The 23,023-nt window shown below is 39.7% G+C and overlaps 1 protein-coding gene across 2 annotated transcripts in view; it reads left to right on the plus strand.

The window, feature by feature from the left end:
- The window catches only part of TSHZ1 (teashirt zinc finger homeobox 1), a 57,550-nt gene extending 46,518 nt beyond the window's left edge, over positions 1-11,032 (plus strand). The window contains exons 2-3 of one of the 2 annotated variants that reach the window (XM_066184517.1): positions 6,567-9,758; positions 10,350-11,032. In XM_066184517.1, the coding sequence (XP_066040614.1) occupies positions 6,567-9,751 (3,185 nt within the window). In that variant the 3' untranslated portion in view covers positions 9,752-9,758; positions 10,350-11,032. Of the gene's footprint in view, positions 1-6,566 lie in introns of both variants that reach the window. The other variant, XM_066184511.1, reaches the window with a different exon arrangement.
- Positions 11,033-23,023: the final 11,991 nt, after the last annotated feature.

Below are 23,023 nucleotides of genomic sequence, written 5' to 3' on the forward strand. Positions count from 1 at the left end.
CAAAGACCCAGAATCCCTTCCAGTGACCTGGCCACCTCAGTCAGGGAATTCAGACTATCAGGGTTTTCATGGCAATCTTCGGCAGCATTTTGCCTTGAATGTTGTATGAATCATGTTTGCTGTTTGTACTCCGAGGTGAAACTTTCTCTTGCAAACCTGTTCATGTGAGAAGGGCTGGCAAATTTGATGCGTTTTGCAGTGATTCTCAGCTATATCTGAGTGCAAGGATATATTCTGGGACGGCAAAATCACAAAGCCTTAAGCAAGCATTAAAGGGGCGGGCAGGAGGATAATTCAGCAAGAAAATAGGGAGTTGAACAGGAAAGCCTTTTGAATAAGTAGTTAGTAATAAAATACTTTTTTTTTTTTTTTTCTAAACACCTTGAGCTTTTTTGATGATCTTTGAAAATGAATAGAAAGTTAGTGCTGATGGTGACTGGGGTGTTTGCTGTCTGTAATGGTGTGCTTGCCTTTTAATCACCGAACTTTTGGTTTGTACTTCACTATTAGTTAGTGATGCAAATGGAGGCTGAAATCCATGTGCCTGCTGAAGTCACTTCTCTAGGAGCCCCAGGCACCCTGGGCCTACAGTCTTTGTCATCCTGATCTTTGGTGCTCTCAATAATGCAGCAAGCCTTTTCTCCACCAAAGCGTCACCTGTCTAGGTGAGTCGTGCCATCCCCTATCTGAAGTGACAGCCATCTTTGAGTACCAGCATCTTAACTGACTTCTCTTTCATCATCCATGTTAGAGAAATAACATTTTCGACAAGGTGTTGGGTTTTTCCCCCCCTTTTCTTTATTCTTTTCCCAGCCCCCCTTCGCCCCTTAGTTAGAGCACCTGATCAAAAAATTATTTCTGACAAAGATTTCCTGCTCCAAATTAAATGAGCTCAAGGAGACGGAGCATTTTCACACAGAAAGAAAGGGAAACGTTGATGTTGGAAGTTAATGAATCTGGGAGGAGAGAGAACATTATTGAGACTGGATAATATGATCTAACAGCTTTCCTTCTTCTTATCCTCCCCGTAAAGAATGTATGGAAGTCAGTTATGTGGCATGATTCTAACATCTGTCCTACCCCATAATGGTAATTTGTATAAGTAATGGAAACAGGTTAAATACTTCCATTCTAATGTTGCCAGCAGGGATGAAAATGAACATTTCAATGAAATAATCTCGACAGAGCAGGGAGAGGAGGGGTGGATGGACTGATTCATCTCCAGCTCTCTTTGGTGATCCGAACACTAATGAGAACGCTTGAATGTATAGTTTATCAGATAGAAGGGGAAGTGCAAGTAAATTTCTCAGATTAGAATCACTGTGAAAATATACCCACATGCAAGCTGCTTCATTCTCCAATTGCCAGTGTTGGCTAATAATTTGCAGCATTCATTTTAAGGGGATAGAGGAGAGAAGAGGAAGAGGTGAAGAATCTTTTTGTTGGCTTTTAATGGGATGCCTTTAAGGGTTATCATTCAACCTGCTAGAAGCACGGAGGTTGTTCTTGTTACACTACCTTATCTACTTTTCAGACCCAATGCATTAGGATTAGAGGGTAGGCACTTCTAGTATTTTGCCTCCCATTTTGATGCAATTAGAAATGAAAGCACAAAGCTCCGTAGTAAGGTTATCTGGTTGTCTCATATTCTCTGCTGCTCCTTAGCCATTGTCATAACTAAGCCATATTTTTCCACCATAGTGACATCGTAATACAGACACACACACATGCACACAGATTTGTAGCATCTGTGCCAGAATTTTGTATGAACATTTGTATATACTAATACAGAAGATTCACAAATCTTCCAGCAGACATGTTAAACTCTCACAATGTGAGATTTTGGATTCTTCTGTAAAGCCCTCATGACTCTGTATTCTGGAAACATGTCTGTAAATGATTTGGGTTTTTTTACCTGCCTCTTGATTTTCCGTAATGAGGGAGATGTGTGGCTGTATATTGTATTTTCTGTCTGTACTCTTTTTTTCCTAAGATATGAAATGTGTTTGTGTGTGCAGTGGAAATCACCCCCAGCCTGGAGTGCAGTTTGTGCAAGGTGACAGTGTGGGCTGTGAAAACTTCTGCAGCTGCTGTCTCCTGTTGGCTGGGTAAATATTAGAAGCTGTGGCAATACATCTGTTGAAGAATGGTGAACACTCACATTGTGCCACTATTGTTTAGTCACAGAGTAGACCCTGATTTAGTGAAGAATTTTAGACCTAAACCTATCCCTATTTGTCAAAACGATGAAATAGGTATTTCAGTGAAAATTATTTCAGTATTCAATTCCTTTACTGAACTGTGACCTTCACTGCTTAGGTGTTTCTTCTGAATAAATTTATTTATTTGGAGGATTTAAAATTGGGTCTTGAACAGCTTATTGCATTTAATTTTGTAGACTACTAAAACCAAATACAATTATCACTTTTGGTGCTTTTCAAAATAATTTATTCAATGTTGAATCCCTTTTTGAATGGAAAAGAATACCTCAGTAGAGACAGATTCCTTCAAAAGCATGGTTCCGAGGTTGTGGAAAGGTTTTATGTAAGAATATTTGTATTTTTAACCACATCCTTACATTTCAGATTTCTCTCTGCTTTTTCAAACAATGGATGTGTATTTATAGTGTAAATATTCTCACTGAAGCAAACACAATGTGCTGTGCTACTCACATGTACAGTATATAGCATCTCATGTCCACTTAGATTAGAATGCACAGCTTTTAACACTGCTCAAAGATGACAGTGTATCTATGGGGAAGCATTGGCATCCAGAAGGCACATTTTATAGGAAAAAAAGAAAAAAAAAGAAAAAAAGCAAAAAAAAGCAAAAAAAAAGAGCAAGACTTAATAGGAAGAAAAGAAATAAATTCAAAATGCTCCCCCTAATTTTTAGTTGTCTGGAATTTGAAGCTTTTTCCCCCCTTTTACACCTTGCATTTGCCTCAGTCTGTCCAGACACAAATGAGAAGGAAAAGAAAAGCTGATGTTATGATCTGTAATTTCTTCTGTTCTTTCTGAACGTAGTTATTGTTGAGGAGGATAATTGCTTATATCTTCTCTTGATATTTTTGTGTGGTTTTGGGACGTGTGTAAACCAACAGTATCTTTGCAGATGTAGAAGATTGGAGAAGATTGCTGAGAGTTGCTCAGTCACAGAAAGATATGTTGTCTGAAATCTGTCTGTTGATCTACTTTTTATAATTTAGAATCTAATCATCTCATGCTTTTATTGAAGATAGAATATATTACTTCTCTCTGCAACCAATTATATGAGGAACATTTTTACTGTGTTTAAAATACTGAATTTTATTTATTTGTCGAATTTCTGTGGGAATTTTAGTAAAATGTACATGTTATTAGACATTAACATTCTTCCTTTTGTTTGCTTCTGTGTTAGCTCTTACAGAAACCTTTTCAGCTAGAGAATTGCACTGACCTTGCAAAATACCATATGTTGAGTGTGCTGCTATTCATCTCATAAGCATTAGTAGTCTTGAATGAACAGGTATTGTCTGTATCCTGTGATAACCAGAGGAGTTAAAGAGTTTATTTTTTTATTGCAGTGATAGAAATTAAACATTACAGATAAATTATTCTCTTTTTTGTTAAGAAGCATTATTTCTTTGTGACTTTAGATACATGTACAGACATGTGGGTGTGCACATCATACAATTTCAGGGTTTTTTTTGTACTGGTTTAAATTCTGAAATAGTAGAAAAATCATAGTTCTGGCCATTTGTACATTCTTAACTTTAATATTGCAGTATATGTTGGTAAGGGAGTGTAGTAGTCTCAGCAAAACCGAAGAGTAGGAAAAGTGAGTAAAAGGTGAATATTTCACCCTGACACTCGGTTTCTTGCTTGGGCAGTTTAACACGCAGTTTGAATGTTTCTTGTGAGGTTTAGCTTCTTTTTATTTTTATGATACGGTGCAAAAGTATGAGAATAGGGAAAATGCCATCATAAGTAAATAAATAAAAATAAAAGATGTGGCAGGGGATCATTAGAGTTTCTGCTTAAGCAGAAATATAGATGGTTATATATAGCAATTATAAAAAATAAGTGTTTATGCAATTTAGAATTAAGCAAGGAGATGTAAGCAAATAATTCATATGGATCCTTACAAAATGCTGTATCAACTGTAGGAACATCCGGCATCTTACAACAGTTTTTTGTACCTAGTTATTAAAAATATTGGGATGTGAAAATTAGAGAAAAGTGGCATAGTTGCACTGTGGTTTAGTGAGAAGAAAGTTGGTCATAAAAGCTCAAAATGTGTGTCCTCTGAGTTTTTAGCTTGTACTTGTTTTGTTTGTTTTTTTTTTTTAAATAAAAGTGCCAGATGGTAACTGCCCATTGTTGTGCATTTTAGGTCTCAGAGGGGTTTATTTTTTTCTTTAAAAATAATTTCAAAATTTGAAACCCTGTTCTTCTTTAACTGTTCTTCCCTTTTCTGAAACTTAAAAATGTCTTTTGCCGTTAGAAATTGCTGCAAACAGGTGTGCTGAATGAGAGAGGCAAGAGATCCTAGACTGCAGCTGTGAGAGCGAATTCTACGTGTGTTCCTAGAGTCCAGAACTGCAGCGGTCCTACCATGCTCAAATATCTGCAGAGTGTTCCAACAGCAGCATTGCTGCAAGACAGGGAAGCTGACTGCCTTCTGAATTCTCTTAATACTTCTGCATTCTGTTCTTCATTTTATGGACAAAATGCCTGTTGGAGAATATTTTCAATGAATATTTTACAATGCTTTTCTGGCATCTTCCTGGCCTTTGACTCCAGGATTATTCCTCAATTTTATTTATTGTGAGTGCTACTCATCTATCCTTCTAAACATACTAGAAAACACTTGAAGCTGATTTATTTGTTTGGGCCCTGATTGGAACTTTTTTAAAAACTAAATGTCAAATTATTGTCTGAAAATACTGACATTTAGGGGACAGGTGAAAAATGCAATGGGCATCTTAAGGTTCAGAACAACCCCAGTACTGGATGGAGTATTTTCCTACTTCATCTTAAAAGATCAGGTTGATGTGTTTAGGGGCTCCGTTAAGACTGAATTGCAAAAGTGAATACATAATGCAGTACTGACCGTAATATGTTTCAATAAGTATTCATATTAAAATGAAAGAAGACTATTTTTATTTTTCAGAAAAGACATTTCAGAATATGTTAGCAACTGTGTACAAAAAGAAGCTCAACTTATACTTATGCTCCCCCCAGCTGAAGAAGACCTCAGCTTTGTTAACATGATAATACATATTTTCTTCATACCACATAGGAGCAGAAGTGCCTCTTTTCTGTCTTTCTTTCAGTATTGTACCATGAAAGGACACAGGACACATTTCAGCATCACTTGCAGCAGAGTTCACCTGACAAGGAGGCACTTTTTTATTCAGTTACTGAAAATTGTTCAGAATCCATATTTTCTGCCTCGACATTCTTATAAATGATCTACATTCCATTAGCATTGTGATTTTTTAAGCTTCTTTTACAAAACTGGAGGGAAATGTGTACAACTGTGTTTCTGCTTTGCGATGGAAGTGTACATTTATCACTTAGGTACATGTAAGTCACTTCTGTGAATTGAGCCCTTGGAGTAAATGTGTTTTGATGTAATGGCCATCTGCTCATGAATATCACATTTGCTAGTTTAACAAATAGTTTGATATAGATAAACACATAGTTTGGTGAGATCATATAGTTTCAGAGATAGCAATGTAATAGCAAAGTTTTTTATTTTCCATAAGCCAATAAGCAAGCTGCAGTTGAGATCTCAAGGTTTTTGTTTGTTGCTTTAAGAAATTAATCTTTAGCATTTACTTTTAGTTTCTGACTGCTTTTTTTCAAAATGGTAAATGCAGGACCCACATCAGATCATAACAGGAGGCAAACTAAATCCTACCCATTTCAGAAAGCAATCAGTCTTGCTTCTCTTTTCACCTTTCAAAAAGTGAAAGCTGCTCTGCTCTCAGATGGACGCAGTACAGCCAGACACCAGGAGACCCTGGGAACAGCTGACCTGACACTCTTGCCCTGTATGGCTTCATTAGAGTCAGGTGTCAGTGACACAGAAATGGCCCCTGAAGCTGTAGCTAAAGCCAGTTTGCAAAAAAGACAGAACTGACAAGATAGAGTTGGTCAAGTCAGTGATTCTGAGTGTCATGGTCTGAGGGATGCAGGTCAGCTGCAATGCGTTACACATACATATGTAGTGCAGTAAATATAGCTCAGTACCCAGCCATTTTTTAAGTTGATAAAAACTAGTTTAGTAAGCTCTTTGTTTGATTTTAGTTTTGATATTATGGTATTTACTGTGGTCCTGGCACATATTTTACTGCTGAAGTCAAAGTTTATTCTTCAGTATCACTGATATCAAACTATAACCACGACAGAGTATGTGGATTTATAGGAGGAGTGTGTGAGTGATGGTGAGTTTGGGTTTTGGATGTATCTTCAAAATTTGTCTTCGTGGTTACTGTTTTTAGTGCAGGAGAGCCGTGTAAAATGTGCGTGTTCAATAACAATGTCTTGTTTCCCCCCATCTCCCCTCCTGTATTTTAGCATATGTTCCTGAGGAAGAATTGAAAGCAGCAGAAATCGATGAAGACAGCGTGGAAGATGATGGGCTGTCTCTGGACATCCAGGAGAATGAGTATTTGTGCAATGAAGAAGCGGAGATCAAAGAGGCTCAAAGCTACCAGAACTCCCCAGTCAGCACTGCAACTAATCAGGATGCAGGCTATGGTTCGCCGTTTAGTGAAAACAGCGATCAGCTGGCCCATTTCAAAAGCACTTCCTCTAAAGAAGAGAAAGAGGATCCTCAGTGCACAGACAATGTTTCCTATCCACAGGACAGCTTGGCACAAATAAAAGCTGTGTATGCAAATTTGCTTTCAGAGACTTGCTGGTCCAGTTTAGCTTTGGACTTAAAGAAATCCAATCCAACCACCAGCAACAACGGAATCAGCCAGAATGAAAACATGACCAGTACTGATGCCAATGCCAATTCCCAGAGTACTTGTACTACCAGTACCAACACTAGTACCAGTACAACCACCAGTAGTACTAGTAACAGTAACAGTAACAGTGGTGGCTCAGGTTATGACTGGCACCAAGCTGCGTTAGCTAAAACTCTGCAGCAGACCTCATCGTATGGACTTCTCCCAGAGCCGAGTCTCTTCAGCACAGTACAGCTTTACAGGCAAAACAATAAACTGTACGGGTCTGTGTTCACTGGTGCCAGCAAGTTCCGATGCAAAGACTGCAGTGCAGCCTACGACACGCTGGTGGAGCTAACAGTGCACATGAATGAAACTGGACATTACCGTGATGACAACAGAGATAAAGAAGCTGATAAGACCAAGCGGTGGTCAAAGCCTAGGAAACGATCACTTATGGAAATGGAAGGCAAAGAGGATGCCCAGAAAGTGCTTAAGTGTATGTACTGTGGGCATTCGTTTGAGTCTTTGCAAGACCTCAGCGTCCATATGATAAAAACAAAGCATTACCAGAAAGTGCCTCTGAAGGAGCCAGTACCAGCCATCACCAAATTGGTCCCTTCTACCAAAAAGCGAGCACTTCAGGACTTGGCTTCGCCTTGTTCACCTGAGACAACAGGGATCACGGCAGAAGCTTCACTGGGTGAGTCAGCAAAGGATCAGAAAACTGCCAACCCGTACGTGACTCCAAACAACCGCTATGGCTATCAAAATGGTGCTAGCTACACTTGGCAGTTTGAGGCACGCAAAGCCCAAATACTGAAATGCATGGAATGTGGCAGTTCCCATGATACTTTGCAGCAGCTCACTGCTCACATGATGGTCACTGGTCATTTCTTGAAGGTGACCAATTCTGCTTCCAAAAAAGGCAAACAGCTAGTGTTGGACCCAGTGGTGGAGGAGAAAATACAATCTATACCTCTTCCACCCACCACCCACACAAGGCTACCAGCCTCCAACATTAAAAAGCAGCCCGATTCCCCAGCGGGCTCCACAAACTCGGAGGAAAAGAAAGACCTAGAGAAGGAAAAGCTGGTGGTTACTGAAACAGAGAAAAAGATTAAAGAAGAGAGTGAGGACTCTACAGAGAAATTTGAGCCAACAACTTTGTATCAGTACCTCAGAGAGGAGGACCTAGATGATAGTCCTAAAGGCGGAATAGACATACTGAAATCCCTGGAGAACACAGTGACAACAGCCATCAGCAAAGCCCAGAACGGAGCCCCTTCCTGGGGAGGATATCCCAGTATTCATGCAGCTTACCAGCTCCCGGGAACAGTCAAACCCCTTCAGCCCGCAGTGCAGAGCGTTCAAATGCAGCCGTCCTACGCAAGCAGTGTGAAATCACTGTCGTCAGAACACAACGCACTCATCCATTCCCCAGGCAATCTCACACCCCCACCTCACAAGAGCAATGTATCTGCTATGGAGGAACTAGTGGAGAAAGTTACAGGTAAAATCAACGTGAAGAAGGAAGAGAAGCCTTTGGAGAAGGAGAAGAGTTCTCCAGTTAAACCCATGTCACCTGCTGCTAAAGAAAACAAGGACTTCCCAAAAGCAGAAGAAATAAATAACAAACAGCAGCCAAAGAAGAGCGCTGAGTCTGAAGTTCAGAAGGTCAAAAAGGATAGTCCAGCAGAAGCACATACACCAAATGGTGCAGAGCCACTTAAAACAAAGGTTGCAAATGGCTGTAACAATTTAGGAATTATCACAGATCATTCACCTGAGCCATCCTTCATTAATCCATTGAGCGCTTTACAGTCCATTATGAATACCCACTTAGGCAAAATTTCTAAGCCAGTAAGCCCCTCTCTGGACCCTTTGGCCATGCTGTACAAAATTAGTAACAGCATGTTGGACAAACCCATTTACCCAACCACTCCAGTCAAGCAAGCTGATGCTATTGACCGGTATTACTATGAGAACAGCGATCAACCTATTGATTTAACTAAGTCCAAAAACAAGCCTCTTGTTTCCAGTGTGGCTGACTCTGCCTCGTCCCCACTGAGGGAGAGTGCCCTGCTGGATATTTCCGATATGGTGAAGAACCTCACAGGGCGTTTGACACCCAAGTCTTCAACTCCCTCTACCGTGTCAGAGAAGTCTGATGCTGATGGGAGCAGTTTTGAGGAAGCTCTGGATGAACTGTCACCAGTCCACAAGAGGAAGGGCAGGCAGTCCAACTGGAACCCTCAGCATCTTCTGATCCTTCAAGCCCAGTTTGCTTCCAGCTTGAGGGAGACCCCAGAAGGCAAATACATTATGTCGGACCTAGGTCCGCAAGAGCGGGTACACATCTCTAAGTTTACTGGTCTTTCCATGACCACAATTAGCCACTGGCTGGCCAATGTGAAGTATCAGTTAAGGAGGACAGGTGGAACTAAATTTTTAAAGAACTTGGACACAGGACATCCTGTTTTCTTTTGCAATGATTGTGCCTCTCAGTTCAGGACTGCTTCTACATACATAAGTCACTTAGAGACACACCTAGGGTTTAGTTTGAAGGATCTGTCAAAGTTGCCACTTAATCAGATTCAAGAACAGCAGAATGTTTCAAAAGTCCTCACAAACAAGACTTTGGGCTCACTTGGAATTGCCGAGGAGGACTTAGGCTCCACATTCCAATGTAAGCTCTGTAACCGAACTTTTGCAAGCAAGCATGCAGTCAAACTGCACCTTAGTAAAACACATGGCAAGTCCCCAGAGGACCATCTGATCTATGTAACTGAGTTAGAAAAACAATAGCGTCCAGGTAAGCAGCCAGGTATGCAAGTGACCACAGGAACATTGCACTAAACTTCTTCATAGTACTGCACTAGGCCTGACCTGAGCCTCTGAAATCAGTCTTACTTTTGTTGCTGAACTGCCTATCTGGACCTTGGTTTTTCTTACAGTTATTTTGTAGTTATATTTATATGCTCTTTGTCTGTTCTGTGCATGGTTATTTTTTTGTTTCTGTTTTTATTTTTTGTGAGTCAAAGTCTGACCTTTATTTTCAACATCTGTCCTTGATGTTAAGCTATCTTTTGTAGAATATAGTGGGAGACACTATTGAGAGACATTAATTTAGCCGTAAAGAAAGACACAAAGAACAATGATAAAGAGACATCCTAAAATTACAAAGTTGCCATGACAATAAAGGTCACAGAACCTGGTAGTGTCAAGTTTTAACCCTCTGAGAACTGTAATAGCATTTCTGTGCCTTTCCCAGTGACTAAATAAGTAAATAAGGACAAACAAAACAAAAGGCTTAAAGGCATTTAATTAAAATAAGAGCTGTGTCGGAAGCAGGACTTTTTTTTTAAATAAATGAGCTTCCTTTTTTTTTTTTTTTTTAATGCAGAACTGGTTTGTGAAGATATTGTGCATGCAGTCCTTGGAAGAAGGAGAGCTGTGTAGTACTCAAGGGGTTAGGAAGCCACAACTGTATAAGTTAAATAATAATTAAAAAAAGCAAACCAAGTTGCCACTATGCCCAAACCCTCTGGATGCTGAGAATTGCCACTTTTTGGCAAAAGAAAAAAAAAGTATGCAAGCTGTTATTTAAAACAAATGTAAAAATGCTCTTTTGTTTCCTTTATTTTTTTTTTTCTGTAAAATACTGCAGTTTATAGTTATTTACAAATGTTAAGCTTTGGTACAAGCTGACCTTTCTATAGTGTGCTGCATTGGTAAATGAAAACAAAAAAAAATGGGGCAAATGTTGGATTCTGTTCCTTGTAAATTGCCAGCATCAGCTTAAAAAATACATGTTACATATCGTACCATTTTAAACTGTTCAACTTTCTTTGTACCTTCTGGCTGTATGCTTTCTCTTTTAACTTTTTATATTGTCATTTTATATTCGATTTCTGTGTATATAATGTAAAACCACACTTTTTGAATAAAATTTAGTTCCTGCAGCTTGATATAAATAGAGGAATTTTACTGGCACCTGCATCTTTCCAGATGCATGTACTTAAAGGAACTATCTGACAAAAAAAATAAATAAATAAAAATAAAGCAAGCAATGCACTATGAATTATACATTTTGATGTTTTATCATTAATATTGTACAGTACATTTTGGTTCACACAATTAAATCCACTGTTTTCTCAAGTGTAAAATAAACCCACATGCAGTTCTTGATTTACATACATTGTCATGTCGTCATTATATTGCCTTTGAGGTGTTATTCCAGCTATAAGAGGCATCGTTTATATAATCAACCGGCGGAGATCTATTTGAAATCATCTCTCGTGATTTGTGTGCTGACGTGTCTGGCTCGAAGCCGTAATGCTGGTAACCTCTTAGAGAAGATCTGCAGCAGGTACTCACTGCAAAAGGTGCAGAGACAGAGCAGCGAGGGGCATTCTGCTCCTCGCTGGGGTACAAGAGAGGCTGCAAAGGTTTGGGCCAAGTGAATTTCCTTATGCTGTGTGACTGTACCTGTAGCCATTTTCTGTGTGCGTTCAAAGGCCCTCTCCTCCCTCCCTTCTCTGGTGAAGCACCTTTTGATCTCAACAGTTCCATTGTCAGAGGCTGTGGCTCCTGCCCCTGCCGTCTGCTGGCTGCTGCGGTGCTGCCTTTCTGGCAGTGGTGAAGATCTCAGAGGCTTTGACACCAGTTTTTACTTACAGTACAAGGAGGCAGACCTGTGTTTCTCTGTACTTTTTAAATATTGCATTTTGAGGTAAGCTGAGTGCTATCATATCAGGTGTTTCCCTTAATCTTTATTTCTGTTCTGTTGAATGCAGATGTCATTTAGAATGTAAAAGAGAGCTGTCAGAGCCTTCACTTCTCTATCTCCTGAGTGCTTTGACAGTTACAGTGTATGAAAGCCTGTGATCTGCTATCCATTACACTTTTTGGATGGGCTATTAAATATGAGGACCTAGAGGGGTTTGCTTTCATGTGGTATTAGTGATACTATTGTGTTATATGTACTTCTGTGTACATATGTATATTTCTGTTTCTTCTTCTCAGTTCTTCTGAAAGTAATTTAAATGTAAGATCTTTGCCTCCAAATACAGCATGGCTCAACATTTAATCTTTACTTTAGCTACAACTCCAGAAATATCCAGGCACTGTTCTGTTCTCTGTAAAAGCCTATCAGGTCCAGGTCAGTTGCATTTACACGGTGTTTTTAAGTAGTGCAGGAAAGTGCCATGAGGGTTTTTTAAAATGTCCCTTACTTTTTTTCACTGCTAACTACCTATGTCCTTCAGGGGATCTAGCCATTTAGACATTTCAGTTCAATTACTGGATGATTATGTGCTTTGGGCCCAAGGGCTGGTGAGGAAGAAAAACAGTCAGGCCTGTGGCCATAATAGAGAGTCCTTAAATAATAACCCTTTGAAGTTTTGTTTACTTTCCCACAGGCCTGCAAATATGTGATTATAAAATATGCTGTAGTACATTGCAATAGTGTGTGAAAAGGTTGAAAGGGAGAAATAATAGCTCTAAAGTGGGTTTGAATCTAATGTAAATCCATTAAAACTGATTTTGAAACACGGCATGTAAAGTGAGTTCTCAACACCAGGTGACTCCCTCGAGAGGTGTTTATGACATTGCTAAATCCGTTCAGTTCTGATAGCTTCAGAATTGGACAATCACTCATCATCTGTGCCACTGTCTGAAGAAAGTCCATTTAGAATAAACCAGCAGCTTTACCTGGTGACTATGCTGATGTAACACTTTCTACGACTGAAATATGGAGTAGATGAAAATTGGAGGGCTCTGATGGTTCACCTGCTTAAGAAAATGAAGTACAGTGACAGTAAAATCTTTGTTATTTAGACTTTTGCCACATCTTTTTGAATACTGTATTTCAGAAAAAAATCCATTTAAAAAAAGAAATTGCAGAGTTAAAAATGGAGTTATTGATTTTCCCAGATTTTTTTCCCCACTTTTATTTCTTCTTTATTTCAATAAGATTGCAACAAAAGTAAGATTGTGCTATTCTACAAGTAGCTTCTAAGGCTATTGAATGGAAGAGACCACAAAGCCTTCCAGGACAGATCTTGAAGAAAAGAAACCTAAGAGCTTTAAACCCCATAAGAGCCTCTGGAAGCCTGTATACCTATTTTGTGATATATGCAAAATCCAGTGTGTCTGATTCTTTTCAGAGTTGTATGAAGCTCATTTTTTTCAGCATTACATTGCTGTAATGCACATCTTTGCTTGTATCTGTTCTCAGAGCAGAAGATCTTGATTTGCTTATTTTCACAGGTTTGATTCCTGCTTTGGTGCATTTTTCTATTGCTGTTTCAAAGCTGATGCAAACCACTGGAAATTTGGGAGGTCTGTGTACTGATGACATTAGTCCTGAATGAAATAACCTTTTTTTTTTTTTTTTTTTCTTTTTTTTTTTTTTTTTTTTTTTTTTTTTTTTTAATAGCATTTTGTGGATTATTCACTAATGTCTTCTGCAGCATAACTTTGTCTGGATGGTTACACTAGTAATAATGACGCCAAACATAATCTGTCCTTTTCATGGAAGCCACTAAAATGCAATTGCAATTAAGCATGAAGGTATAAAATATACATATTATTTTGTGTTAGACTAATCAAGGCACATCAGCTTTTGCTTGCATTTTCCAAAGCCGTCTCAGATTTGAGTGTGTGATATTCTTTAAATAATATGGCAGGGGTCCTGGTTAGGAGACCTCCAAGGAGAGGCCAGTTTCCATGCGGAGTGTTCTTGCAGCTCTGTAGGTGTTGGTCTCCTGGCTGATGCAGTATTGAGTTACTCTCCCAGCATGAAAGTAGCAGGAAGTGGGATTTCACCATCTGTTCTCTGAAATTTAAAAGCAGGGTCCTTTTCTGTCCGTGGCTGAGAACAGAATGCTAACCCAAATTTACTGGCCAGATACTAATCTCTATAATATGATTCTTCCAAATTTTTGTTTTCTCTGCTCTTCTGATTGAATTTCTTTTCGTAATGTTTCATGTGGCTTTGACTAGTTTCTCTTCATCACTGTGTGTACTCAGCTTCATCCTACAGGTAGGTGGAGAGACCACATTTTGGGATGAAAGATGCTATTCTAAGTAGAAGGTGATATCATAGCTAAATGAAAATAACAATATCCAAAAGTAGATGTATTGTAAAAAAGGAGAACATTTTACTAGTCTAAGATGATGCAGATTACCTGAGGTTAGTATAATTTATGAAATGTACTTCTTTATCCCACATCTTTGTTAGCTCTGTTTTATGCCTGGTGATATAGAAAAACTGATTTTAGAATAGCACCAGAAGGTCAGGACTGCGAACATGATGATACATGGCTAGTGGACCTAGTTATTTTCAGACAACCAATATTAGATTATGCAATGATTATAAAAGCTGTAGACCTTCCCACTGGGAATGAGAAGCTCAAGTTACTCTGTTGTGAAGATCCCTTATTTTTAAACACCTCTACAGTGCTGTCCAGTGACCTGCTGAATCAGGGTCAGCATGGTCAAAATGGATCTAGTAAGATTTATCCTAACTACTGTAGTTGTTACCTGGGTTTTTTCCCTTCCCTGTGAAAAATAAAATTAAATTTGATTAGTTATACTCAGTTCTTCAGAATTTGAATGGTTTTAACTTCTGGATAAACATCTTAGTGTAAAACATTCAGTGAAAATTAATTGTTAAAAATATTAGTTCTTTTTAAAGAAGCATTTCTCAGACTAAATTGTTCAGGGCACAATGTGTTTGCCATCACAACAGCATAAATTTGAACCAGTTTAATATGGTGAGAGAGTACTGTATTTCCGTCCAGAGTGTTTGTGTCAGCATTGTCTGAAGTTGCAGGTGAAAGCCTGACAGGTTCCTGACCAGACTTGTCAGATGTAAGACACCTGTGGTTAAATGCCACATGGTCACTTGAGGAAGGAAGATTAGAGTCTGGTTGCCTGCAACCCATCTGCTCTTCTAGGAGTCCAGAGCTGATTCATTTGCTCAGAACAGCATACATTAGGAAATCTTAGAGGCTGGTGGGGCACATTAGGTGAATACAGGCCAAACTTCAGCATCATGCAGGTGGAAGTCACTTCTCTTGGTACACATGACAACTTGTCCAAAACCACCTATTTAAGAGTGTGTACAAACTGAAGTTTGTATTAGAGCTCATCATGAACCACTAAACTGGAATGGCACCTGTGTTTCCTACCCAAAAATGACACCCATGATGGTGGAATCCAAAAAGCAGCATGTTGCAAGTCATGTAGTCAGAAATAGTGCCCAAAGCTCACAACCAGCAGCTAGAGGTGTAGCCACTGGAGCATGCCCTTGGGCACAGTTCCTTCCTTACTCCCCAGAAGGCTTATCATCACAAGTAGTTGAGTTCCATGCAATATGATCTAGGATGGAAGATTCAATAGCTAAGAACAAGCAGTTTCTTTCAAATAAGTTCACTAGTGGACTGGTAGGTGCTAAATGAGTTTGGCAAAATGTATTAACCTGCCAGCTGAAACTTCAGTTTCATTGCATCGTGCTGTGTATCACCATGGTCAGAATCCATTCACCCCTTGACTTTTCTTTCAGTGAGGTTTGGATACTCAGGACTGAGCAGTGATGAGACCAAATATCAGTCCTTGTGAATTACTTAAAATTACAAGGTTTTGTATTTTTGAATTGCTTTATCTTGGCAATGGGTATTGTCCTCAGATGCAGACAGACAGATTGGATTGGATGTCATTTGCCCTATTCTGCAGCTAGTGGAGACCATTGCTGTAAGCTCTTGAAGATAGTCTTTGGCAGCGAAACCCAGTTGGGAAAAAAAAGAAGATTTCTGCCATTTTTTCCTCTTTCGCTCAGGAGCTGCACATGCAAAGAAACTGTGGTTTAACCTGAGCATTTCTGAGGAGCAGTGTTCTGTCAAAACTAACTGCCTTCTTCAAGTCCTGGTTAGGCTTAGTTTATCACTGCTCAGTTCCAACGTAAAACATCTTATTTGTTGTCATGGAAGCACTGCTACAGGTTCAGTGTCAAGAACATCATCTTCTCTGCACTCTCTGCCCAGCCTCCAGCATAGCAAGGAAAACTGGCAGAGTGGCTCTGCAAGGAGTAGGAGGGTGGACTGGGAGGGACAGGAACAGGACAGGAGGGGATTTTGATCTTGATAAAAAACTACAAAGTTTTATGTTTTCAGAAATGCTTCATTCTTATGTTTCTTCACTCTAGCTTAGCCCACTATGTATGGCAATACAAGGAGTGGCTCCTGAAAATGCTGCCCTTTGGCTTCATGGTCTTTGACATCTAATTTCTTAGTACTTACAAAGGTGAAAAAGTTGTGTAGTAGGTCACTTCTGTTCATCTCATTTTCAGGTGAAACTAGACCCACTGTAGGTAGGATGTGAGATTCATTAATGGCTTTTCTCATTGGTAAGTGACTGGTATAAGTAACTCCTGAGGCATTTTCATTCTGGAGGTTTTTTTTTGGTGTTTTTGTTTGTTTGTTTGTTTGTGGTGTTTTTTTGTTTGTTTTTTTTTTTTTTTTTTTTTTTTTTTTTTTTTTTTTTTCTCAATTTGGACCAAAGTACTTTGAAAGCAATTTAAGCCAAACTGGAAAAAGCCACTTTTATTCTCTAATAAGAAAATCTGCCCAGGGCTGCTGTGGCAGGGAAACTGTAATGTTACCAGTGTAACTGTAATGGTTTAACTGGAAAATTCTGTCAGTAAAAAAGCTTTAAGTTTATTAATGTGCAAATGCTGTCTCCAAAAAGCACTTGCAGGCTCAGACACTGCCCACAACTGGTACATTACTTCATAATCCAAGGTCAAATGCACTCAGCATGTTTGCAGTGAGCACACTGTATTGATAATTACATGTAGTAGTATCTGAATGTGTAGCTTGATGATAAAGTGTGTTTCTGGGAGATACTGTACAGCACTGTGTGTCTTTACATTCAAGGGAGGACTGTGTTGTTGGCTGTCTCTAAGGTGCTACCTTGCTAGAGTTTGTAGCATTCAGCATTAACTGTTATTTCTTGTCACCACTTCTCTGTGGTGGGATAATGTGAAAAATTAGATAGCTTTGCTCTAAAAAAGGCAGCAGGTCTAGACCTAACATTGGACAGGGATATCCTCCACCCAAGTTTTGGGGGTTGGTGAGTGTCACATTTCACATTTTTAAGTGTGCTTTGAAAACTGGAAGTGTGGAAAAGTGCAAAGAAGAAATAGGACTTAAGAATGACTAAGAATGGAGTCTAAGGATCAGAAGCCATCAGATGGGTAAAAGCAGCACAAAAAAAAAAAAGAATTGGAGCTTGGACATCCACTGTGAGAAGGACAAGATGGGGAAAAGAAATAATAGAAGAATATTTGCTATTAGCAAGAGTAGATGTCAGAGATTTTCAAAGCTAGGACTGAGAGGGGTGAAAAGGGAAAGGCTGGAAGGCCTGTTTGCCTCTTAGGAGACAAAAGGAGACCTGCAAGGTAAATCTCAAAGGGGCTCTGCGCTGGGAGATATAAGCATGCCTCAATGATGTTTGGGAGCCTCTCTGACCTCCTGTAAAAAACATGGAATGAGGCTGAATTTGTCTCGGGGTTTTGTAGTGGACAGCTGAAATATTTAATGTAAAGACTTCACAGGATTGTCTGTTCAAAAGCTGGAGGGTCAGGGAGAAGGAGGCAAGACAAGGATGGAAGCCTGAGCAAAGAGTTTGAGTGAAGTATGGTGATGAGGGCTCTTGCTGTTTCATATGATGGGGAGAGGAGCAGAGAGGAAATCTTTGCATGGGGAAAACTTAATGATTGTTTTGTTGCTGCTGGTAGGTTTTTTTTCCCACTTCAGTGTTTCTAAGAGCAATAACTACATCAAATTTGAATTGTAATAGCAATCGGAGTCCAAGGACTTGAGTATGCTGGTTTCTGTAAACACATCCTCTACCATTAGCCACCACCTCATTTAAGACAAGGCATAAGAAGGGAGTGTAGAAGCCATCAGAAACAGGGGAGAAGAAGGTGCAATTTCATAGGCTATGCATGTACATAAATCGAGTGCTTGTGAGTCATTTAATTTTTAAAGACTTTATAATAGATGTGCTGCAGACTCTACTGGCCATCCACCTAGCTGCTTGCAGCTGGCAACTTCACTATTGATATCTGGGCATCATTTTAAGTGAGCACTTAAGGTTGAGTATCAAGGGAAGGTATTTATAGTTTCAGCAGAGTGGGTTGATAGCTATTCCAGCCCCAGATGGGAATTGGGTTACATGACAGATCAGGCTGCCTTCCAATTTTATCCAATACTAGCGATAAGGGGAGGGGGGAGGGAGGACAGCTGCAACTGTATAGTCCTTCTAGGGTTAAAGATCCTAATGCTTTAAAGAGAATGTCTAAAAGAAAATTTCTTTCTGAAATAATTTATGGAAATGCCGTGCTCTCTTTGAAGGTTCCATGTCACTGCATGGCACTACGCAATGTTCTCTTTCTTCACCTGTCAGGCAAGGACCACCTCGAAGAGTCTCACTGCTGATTACTAGTTAATTGTCATTAATAAGTGACAACTGACATTATGGGGGCTTAATGCAGAGAGAACAGAAAAGAGCCACAGATATTCTAATGAGCTGACTCCTACGTGCCCTCTATTGTTGTCGAAAATGAGGAGCTGTCGTCATTGTTCAGGAGATGGGCTTCAATTGCTCTGGAAAAATATTCTCTTTTAATTTCTTTATGCATAGATAATTCCTGGTGCTCTCTCTCTCCCTCTCTCCGTCTGTCTCTCTTGCTCTTTCTTTCTCTCTCATACACACACACACACAGAGACACACACACACCTTTCTGTGAACACAGTGAAAACTTCCACTGATGATATACAATATGTATTAGGACACAGTAAAGCTTTTTAAAGCATTTCGATCTAGGCATGCACACATGCAAGCATATGTGTACACACATACATACAGACTATCTACACACAAATGCAAATCACTAAGATGTTTATTTAATTTTTAAAACTCAGGAAAGAAGTGGGCACAGACAACTCCTCAAAGGAAAGGAGCCAAAGGGTGATGGTCAAGACTATAGGAGCTGATGTACAAAGTTAGGATTAAGGAAGGCCTGTTCTGTTCCTAATATGAGGAGTTTTGAAGTGATGGCAATGAGCAAATACAAATTTCAGATACAGGTACCTAAAATTAGGTTCTTACTCCTTATTTAAATAGTAGCTTAATGACTTAATGATTTTCAAAACTGTCAAACAGGCAGGCGCTCCCTGGGAGGCGGTGGTGGCTGCGGATGCTCAACATTGCCTGCTGAAAGTCAAAACCATACTTTGCACACTTTTGGAAAATCTCAGCCAGCAGAGGGCCAGAAATTTGGGGGAGTTGATTTAATGAGGCATCAAACTCCTGGTAGCATTTCCTGAAAAGTAGGAATTCTGCTTACACTAGACAAGCATGATCAATCCAGGATAAGCTTACTTCTGTACAATGCAGATGAAATATATTCATGCACATACAAGAAACTCTCTACCTTTGCAGATTAGGGATAAGCAGTGTTCTGAGGGTGCTGCTGACAACCACAACCAGGAACCTTTCAAGAAGCTGGGAAATCACCCATGACTCTTGAGGTAAAAATTTAGGTGAAACAAACAGAAGTCAGAAGTGTTGTTATGATGATGCCAGCTTCTCCTACCAATTTTGGAGCACCACAATCACCTGCATCAAATCTCTTAAGTATGGACTGTACTTGAGACCTACATTTTAGAAGAGGAACTTCCTATTTTCACCAATAAATATCCAAAAGTTTCCATTCTGCAACAATAAATTGCATGTCTCTACTGCTCTCTAACATTTAAGGCTGTGTGGGTTTGCCTGAGAAGTGGCTTATCCAGTGTCTTTCAACTACCTGCACAAAGGGGAGAGCCCATCATTTTATGTGGTATTTCCTTTTGATTGCATAGCTTGAGTTTAAAACTCAAGACTTACAGGAAAGAAAATGAAAATGAGACGCCTCTCATATTGTGCTCACAGTGAAGACATTCATTAGCATTCTCTGTCTTTCTGCCTGCCAAGGCCCAAACAAAAGATACAGTCTGGAACAATGGCCTGAAATGAGGAACACAACCAAAGCAGTCATGCAGGAAGCCTGCCGTTTCCCATGGTTTGGGGACCTGGAGCCAATATATAGTGCCCTGAGCAGATGTGTGGAAGTGGAAAATGCCTCAAATGAAAGTAGGTGGTTTTTTTTTTGTTGTTGTTGTTTTTTTTTTTTTTTTTTTTTTTTTTTTGGGGGGGGGGTGGGTGGGTGTTTTTTTTGTTTTGTTTTGTTGGTTTTTTTTGGTTTTTTTTTTTTTGCTGGCATCCAACTGTGAAGTCAACAGATACCATGTCTTACATTGCCATAGTGCAGCTTGTTGGGTCCTAATTCCCAGCTCTGTATGTGACTTTGGATATGACCTCTCTGTGACTGAATCTACCCGTCTTTTAAAGAGATGAGATAATGCCTGTGTGGCAGAGAAGACACATGCTGTAATCGGTGGTGAGAGTTTGTAATACTGCGTAGAAAGCACTTCTTGACATTGCAAGTGTCTTTTCAGTTACTGCACTGTCTTTAAAATTTCCGTTTGGAGAAGGCAGTTGAAAACATCACAGTCCAAGCCATTTCACTTCCTGAGGCAAGAGGTCAGCTTGCTGCTCTTTGTGGTACTCCTCTACCTTCTTATCCTCTGGGTTAGGAAGCTCCCCACTGCCCACCACCAAGCTCAGTCTAGGGTCACATCTGCCAGGGCAGTTTCATATCCAAATCTATCACAACAGTTCTTACTGTCCTCATAATTCTTCCCTTCTTGCTTTCTTTCTAGCTGTAACAAAACAGTTTTGGCATCTTCTGGAATTTCTCTGCCTGCTGAACCCCAGCAAATCTGATGCTAGATACTAGTGGTGTCAGCTGAAATTAGTACATTGAGTGGGTAAAAGTTTGGATCCTTGATAAACTGTGTTTAAATAAAGCTAGGTGTTTTTTTTGCTTTTAATACCATTTATCTTATGAATGCTACTGGAATGTAGGAAGAACTGAAGGACTCATTCCTGAGTGGAGTTGTTCCTTTTTTCATCAACAGTCCTGAAGCATAGAGTTGGAAATTTTGCTCTGCCCTATGCACTTCTTCCCTCCCAAATGAAAGTCATTAACGTTATTTGCATTGCATCTGTGTAGTAGCAGAGACTGTCACTCAAGACCTCTTAGACATTTTAGCAAACACTTCCAAATGACTGGGACTCTGTCTGTGATATTCTTTCAATAATTTACAATCATTAAAATGACATCAGACTATCTCCAGTTCAGGCATTCTTTCCGGTTGCTGTCTCTCAGATGTCTACGTGGGATGAAGGTAAAGCTGGATCTGCAATGATGGATGTCCCTTGCAGAAAGTGGTTTAGAATAACCCAGGACACACAACAAAGCCAGAACTGGAGATAGTCTTATCTCACATTTGGAGCTGTAAATTATTTAAGGGAGCGCTCCAGCTCCAGGAAACTGAGGTTACAGCAAATATTAAGCTTCCTGTATGGCTATTTTTCTTGTGTCAGGTGGTGTGGCACAGTTTATTCATAGGCATTCAGGGGCCATGGAAATAATCAGAAAATGAGGAAAATATTTCATTTTCTGTTGCTATTTCTCATGTCAGATTTCTAGAGAACTAAGGCTTGAGGTTTAGGCCCTTTGCATTGATTTCAGATGCATAGAAATCCTCTTGTTGGCTGTAAAATATTGCACCAAATTAATTGATGCACTATCAATAGAGATTGCTGTGACTTCACAAAATGTTCCAAGTAACTACATATCATTTATAGATAATCACATGCAAGATGCTCTAATCCAGTGACTCTTAATAAATAGCTAACTCAAGAAACAACACGATGAAGTTGCAATGCATGAAGTGCTCAGTGATAGCTTGTGCAGTCTATCTTGCTTCAGCTGGCACTGAAAGCTTAAACATGTTCCCTTCCTTCCCCCCACATCCTTGCTTGGTACATAAAATATATATGAAAAAAACCAAAACAACCAAACTGGGATGACAAATACTTATATGCCCAGCAGATACCAAGAGGAAATTTCTGAATTGTCTTGGAGGGGGCTGCTTCAAGCAATAGCAGCAGGGGAGGGAATGCCTCCTGTCCTCCATAGCCAGCATCAGGGAAGAAGGAGCCCTTTCACAGGCCAGGGCAGGGCAGGAGCTCCTCTAGCTCCCCTAAATTCCATACCTCTCTGCTACCTATCCCAACAGCTCTGCAGAGTAAACCAAAGCTGGTCTTTCCCTCTCTCCCTTCCCCAGGGCAGCGGTGAAGCCTCCAAAGACACGCAGCTGCTCCGTGAGGAATGGACGGACACCTGCCCTCTCTCCTAAAGGGGCCCAGCACCTCCAGGATCCTTCAGTCACTGCAGAGCATGTGGACATCCCCCATCTCTGAAGGAAGCATGACATCCTACCTCCTTTGCTAACTGACACAAAGACAAGGAGGAACAAAAGGGAAGAAGGAAATTTGATTTTTCACGTCAAAGCATTAATTTCTTGAATTTGGAGGTGGAAAAAGTGTGGCTTTTGTTCCAGTAACAACTCTTGCCTTTAGTTTCTTTTTAACATTACCCTGATGGTAAGTAGGTAAAAAATCATACTCATTTGTGAAAAAGCATTTTTTTGCATAGTGTATATAGCAATATCAGAAGATAGGGGTAGAATTTCAAAGTGGTACTTTTCTTTGGTTCTTTCCCTTTCAATAGCTGTTGTTTTGATTACTCTGTGCCTTAGGCTATCATTAGAATCTTTTTGTGTGTGGAAGTATTAAGTCCATAAATATGAAAATAAGCCTGTAATTGACCCATGGACTGAATTTATTTCCATTAGATTCTTCTGCTAGTATAAAAAGCACAAACTGGAAGAGTGATATTTATGTGCATATGAAGCTCCCCAGCTCTGATGGTATATCATGTATTTGATAACAAGGTTATGCTCTTAAAGGGACTACTCAGCAAGACATGGTGGGGAAAACAGGTGTCTTATTTTAGTTTTGAAAGCAAAATTGGGTACAGCCATAAAATACATGCAC

Source organism: Chamaea fasciata, unplaced genomic scaffold, assembly GCF_029207755.1.
Source record: "Chamaea fasciata isolate MVZ Bird 193981 ecotype frontalis unplaced genomic scaffold, bChaFas1.0.hap1 SCAF_1, whole genome shotgun sequence".
In the NCBI taxonomy this organism is placed as follows: domain Eukaryota; kingdom Metazoa; phylum Chordata; class Aves; order Passeriformes; family Sylviidae; genus Chamaea; species Chamaea fasciata.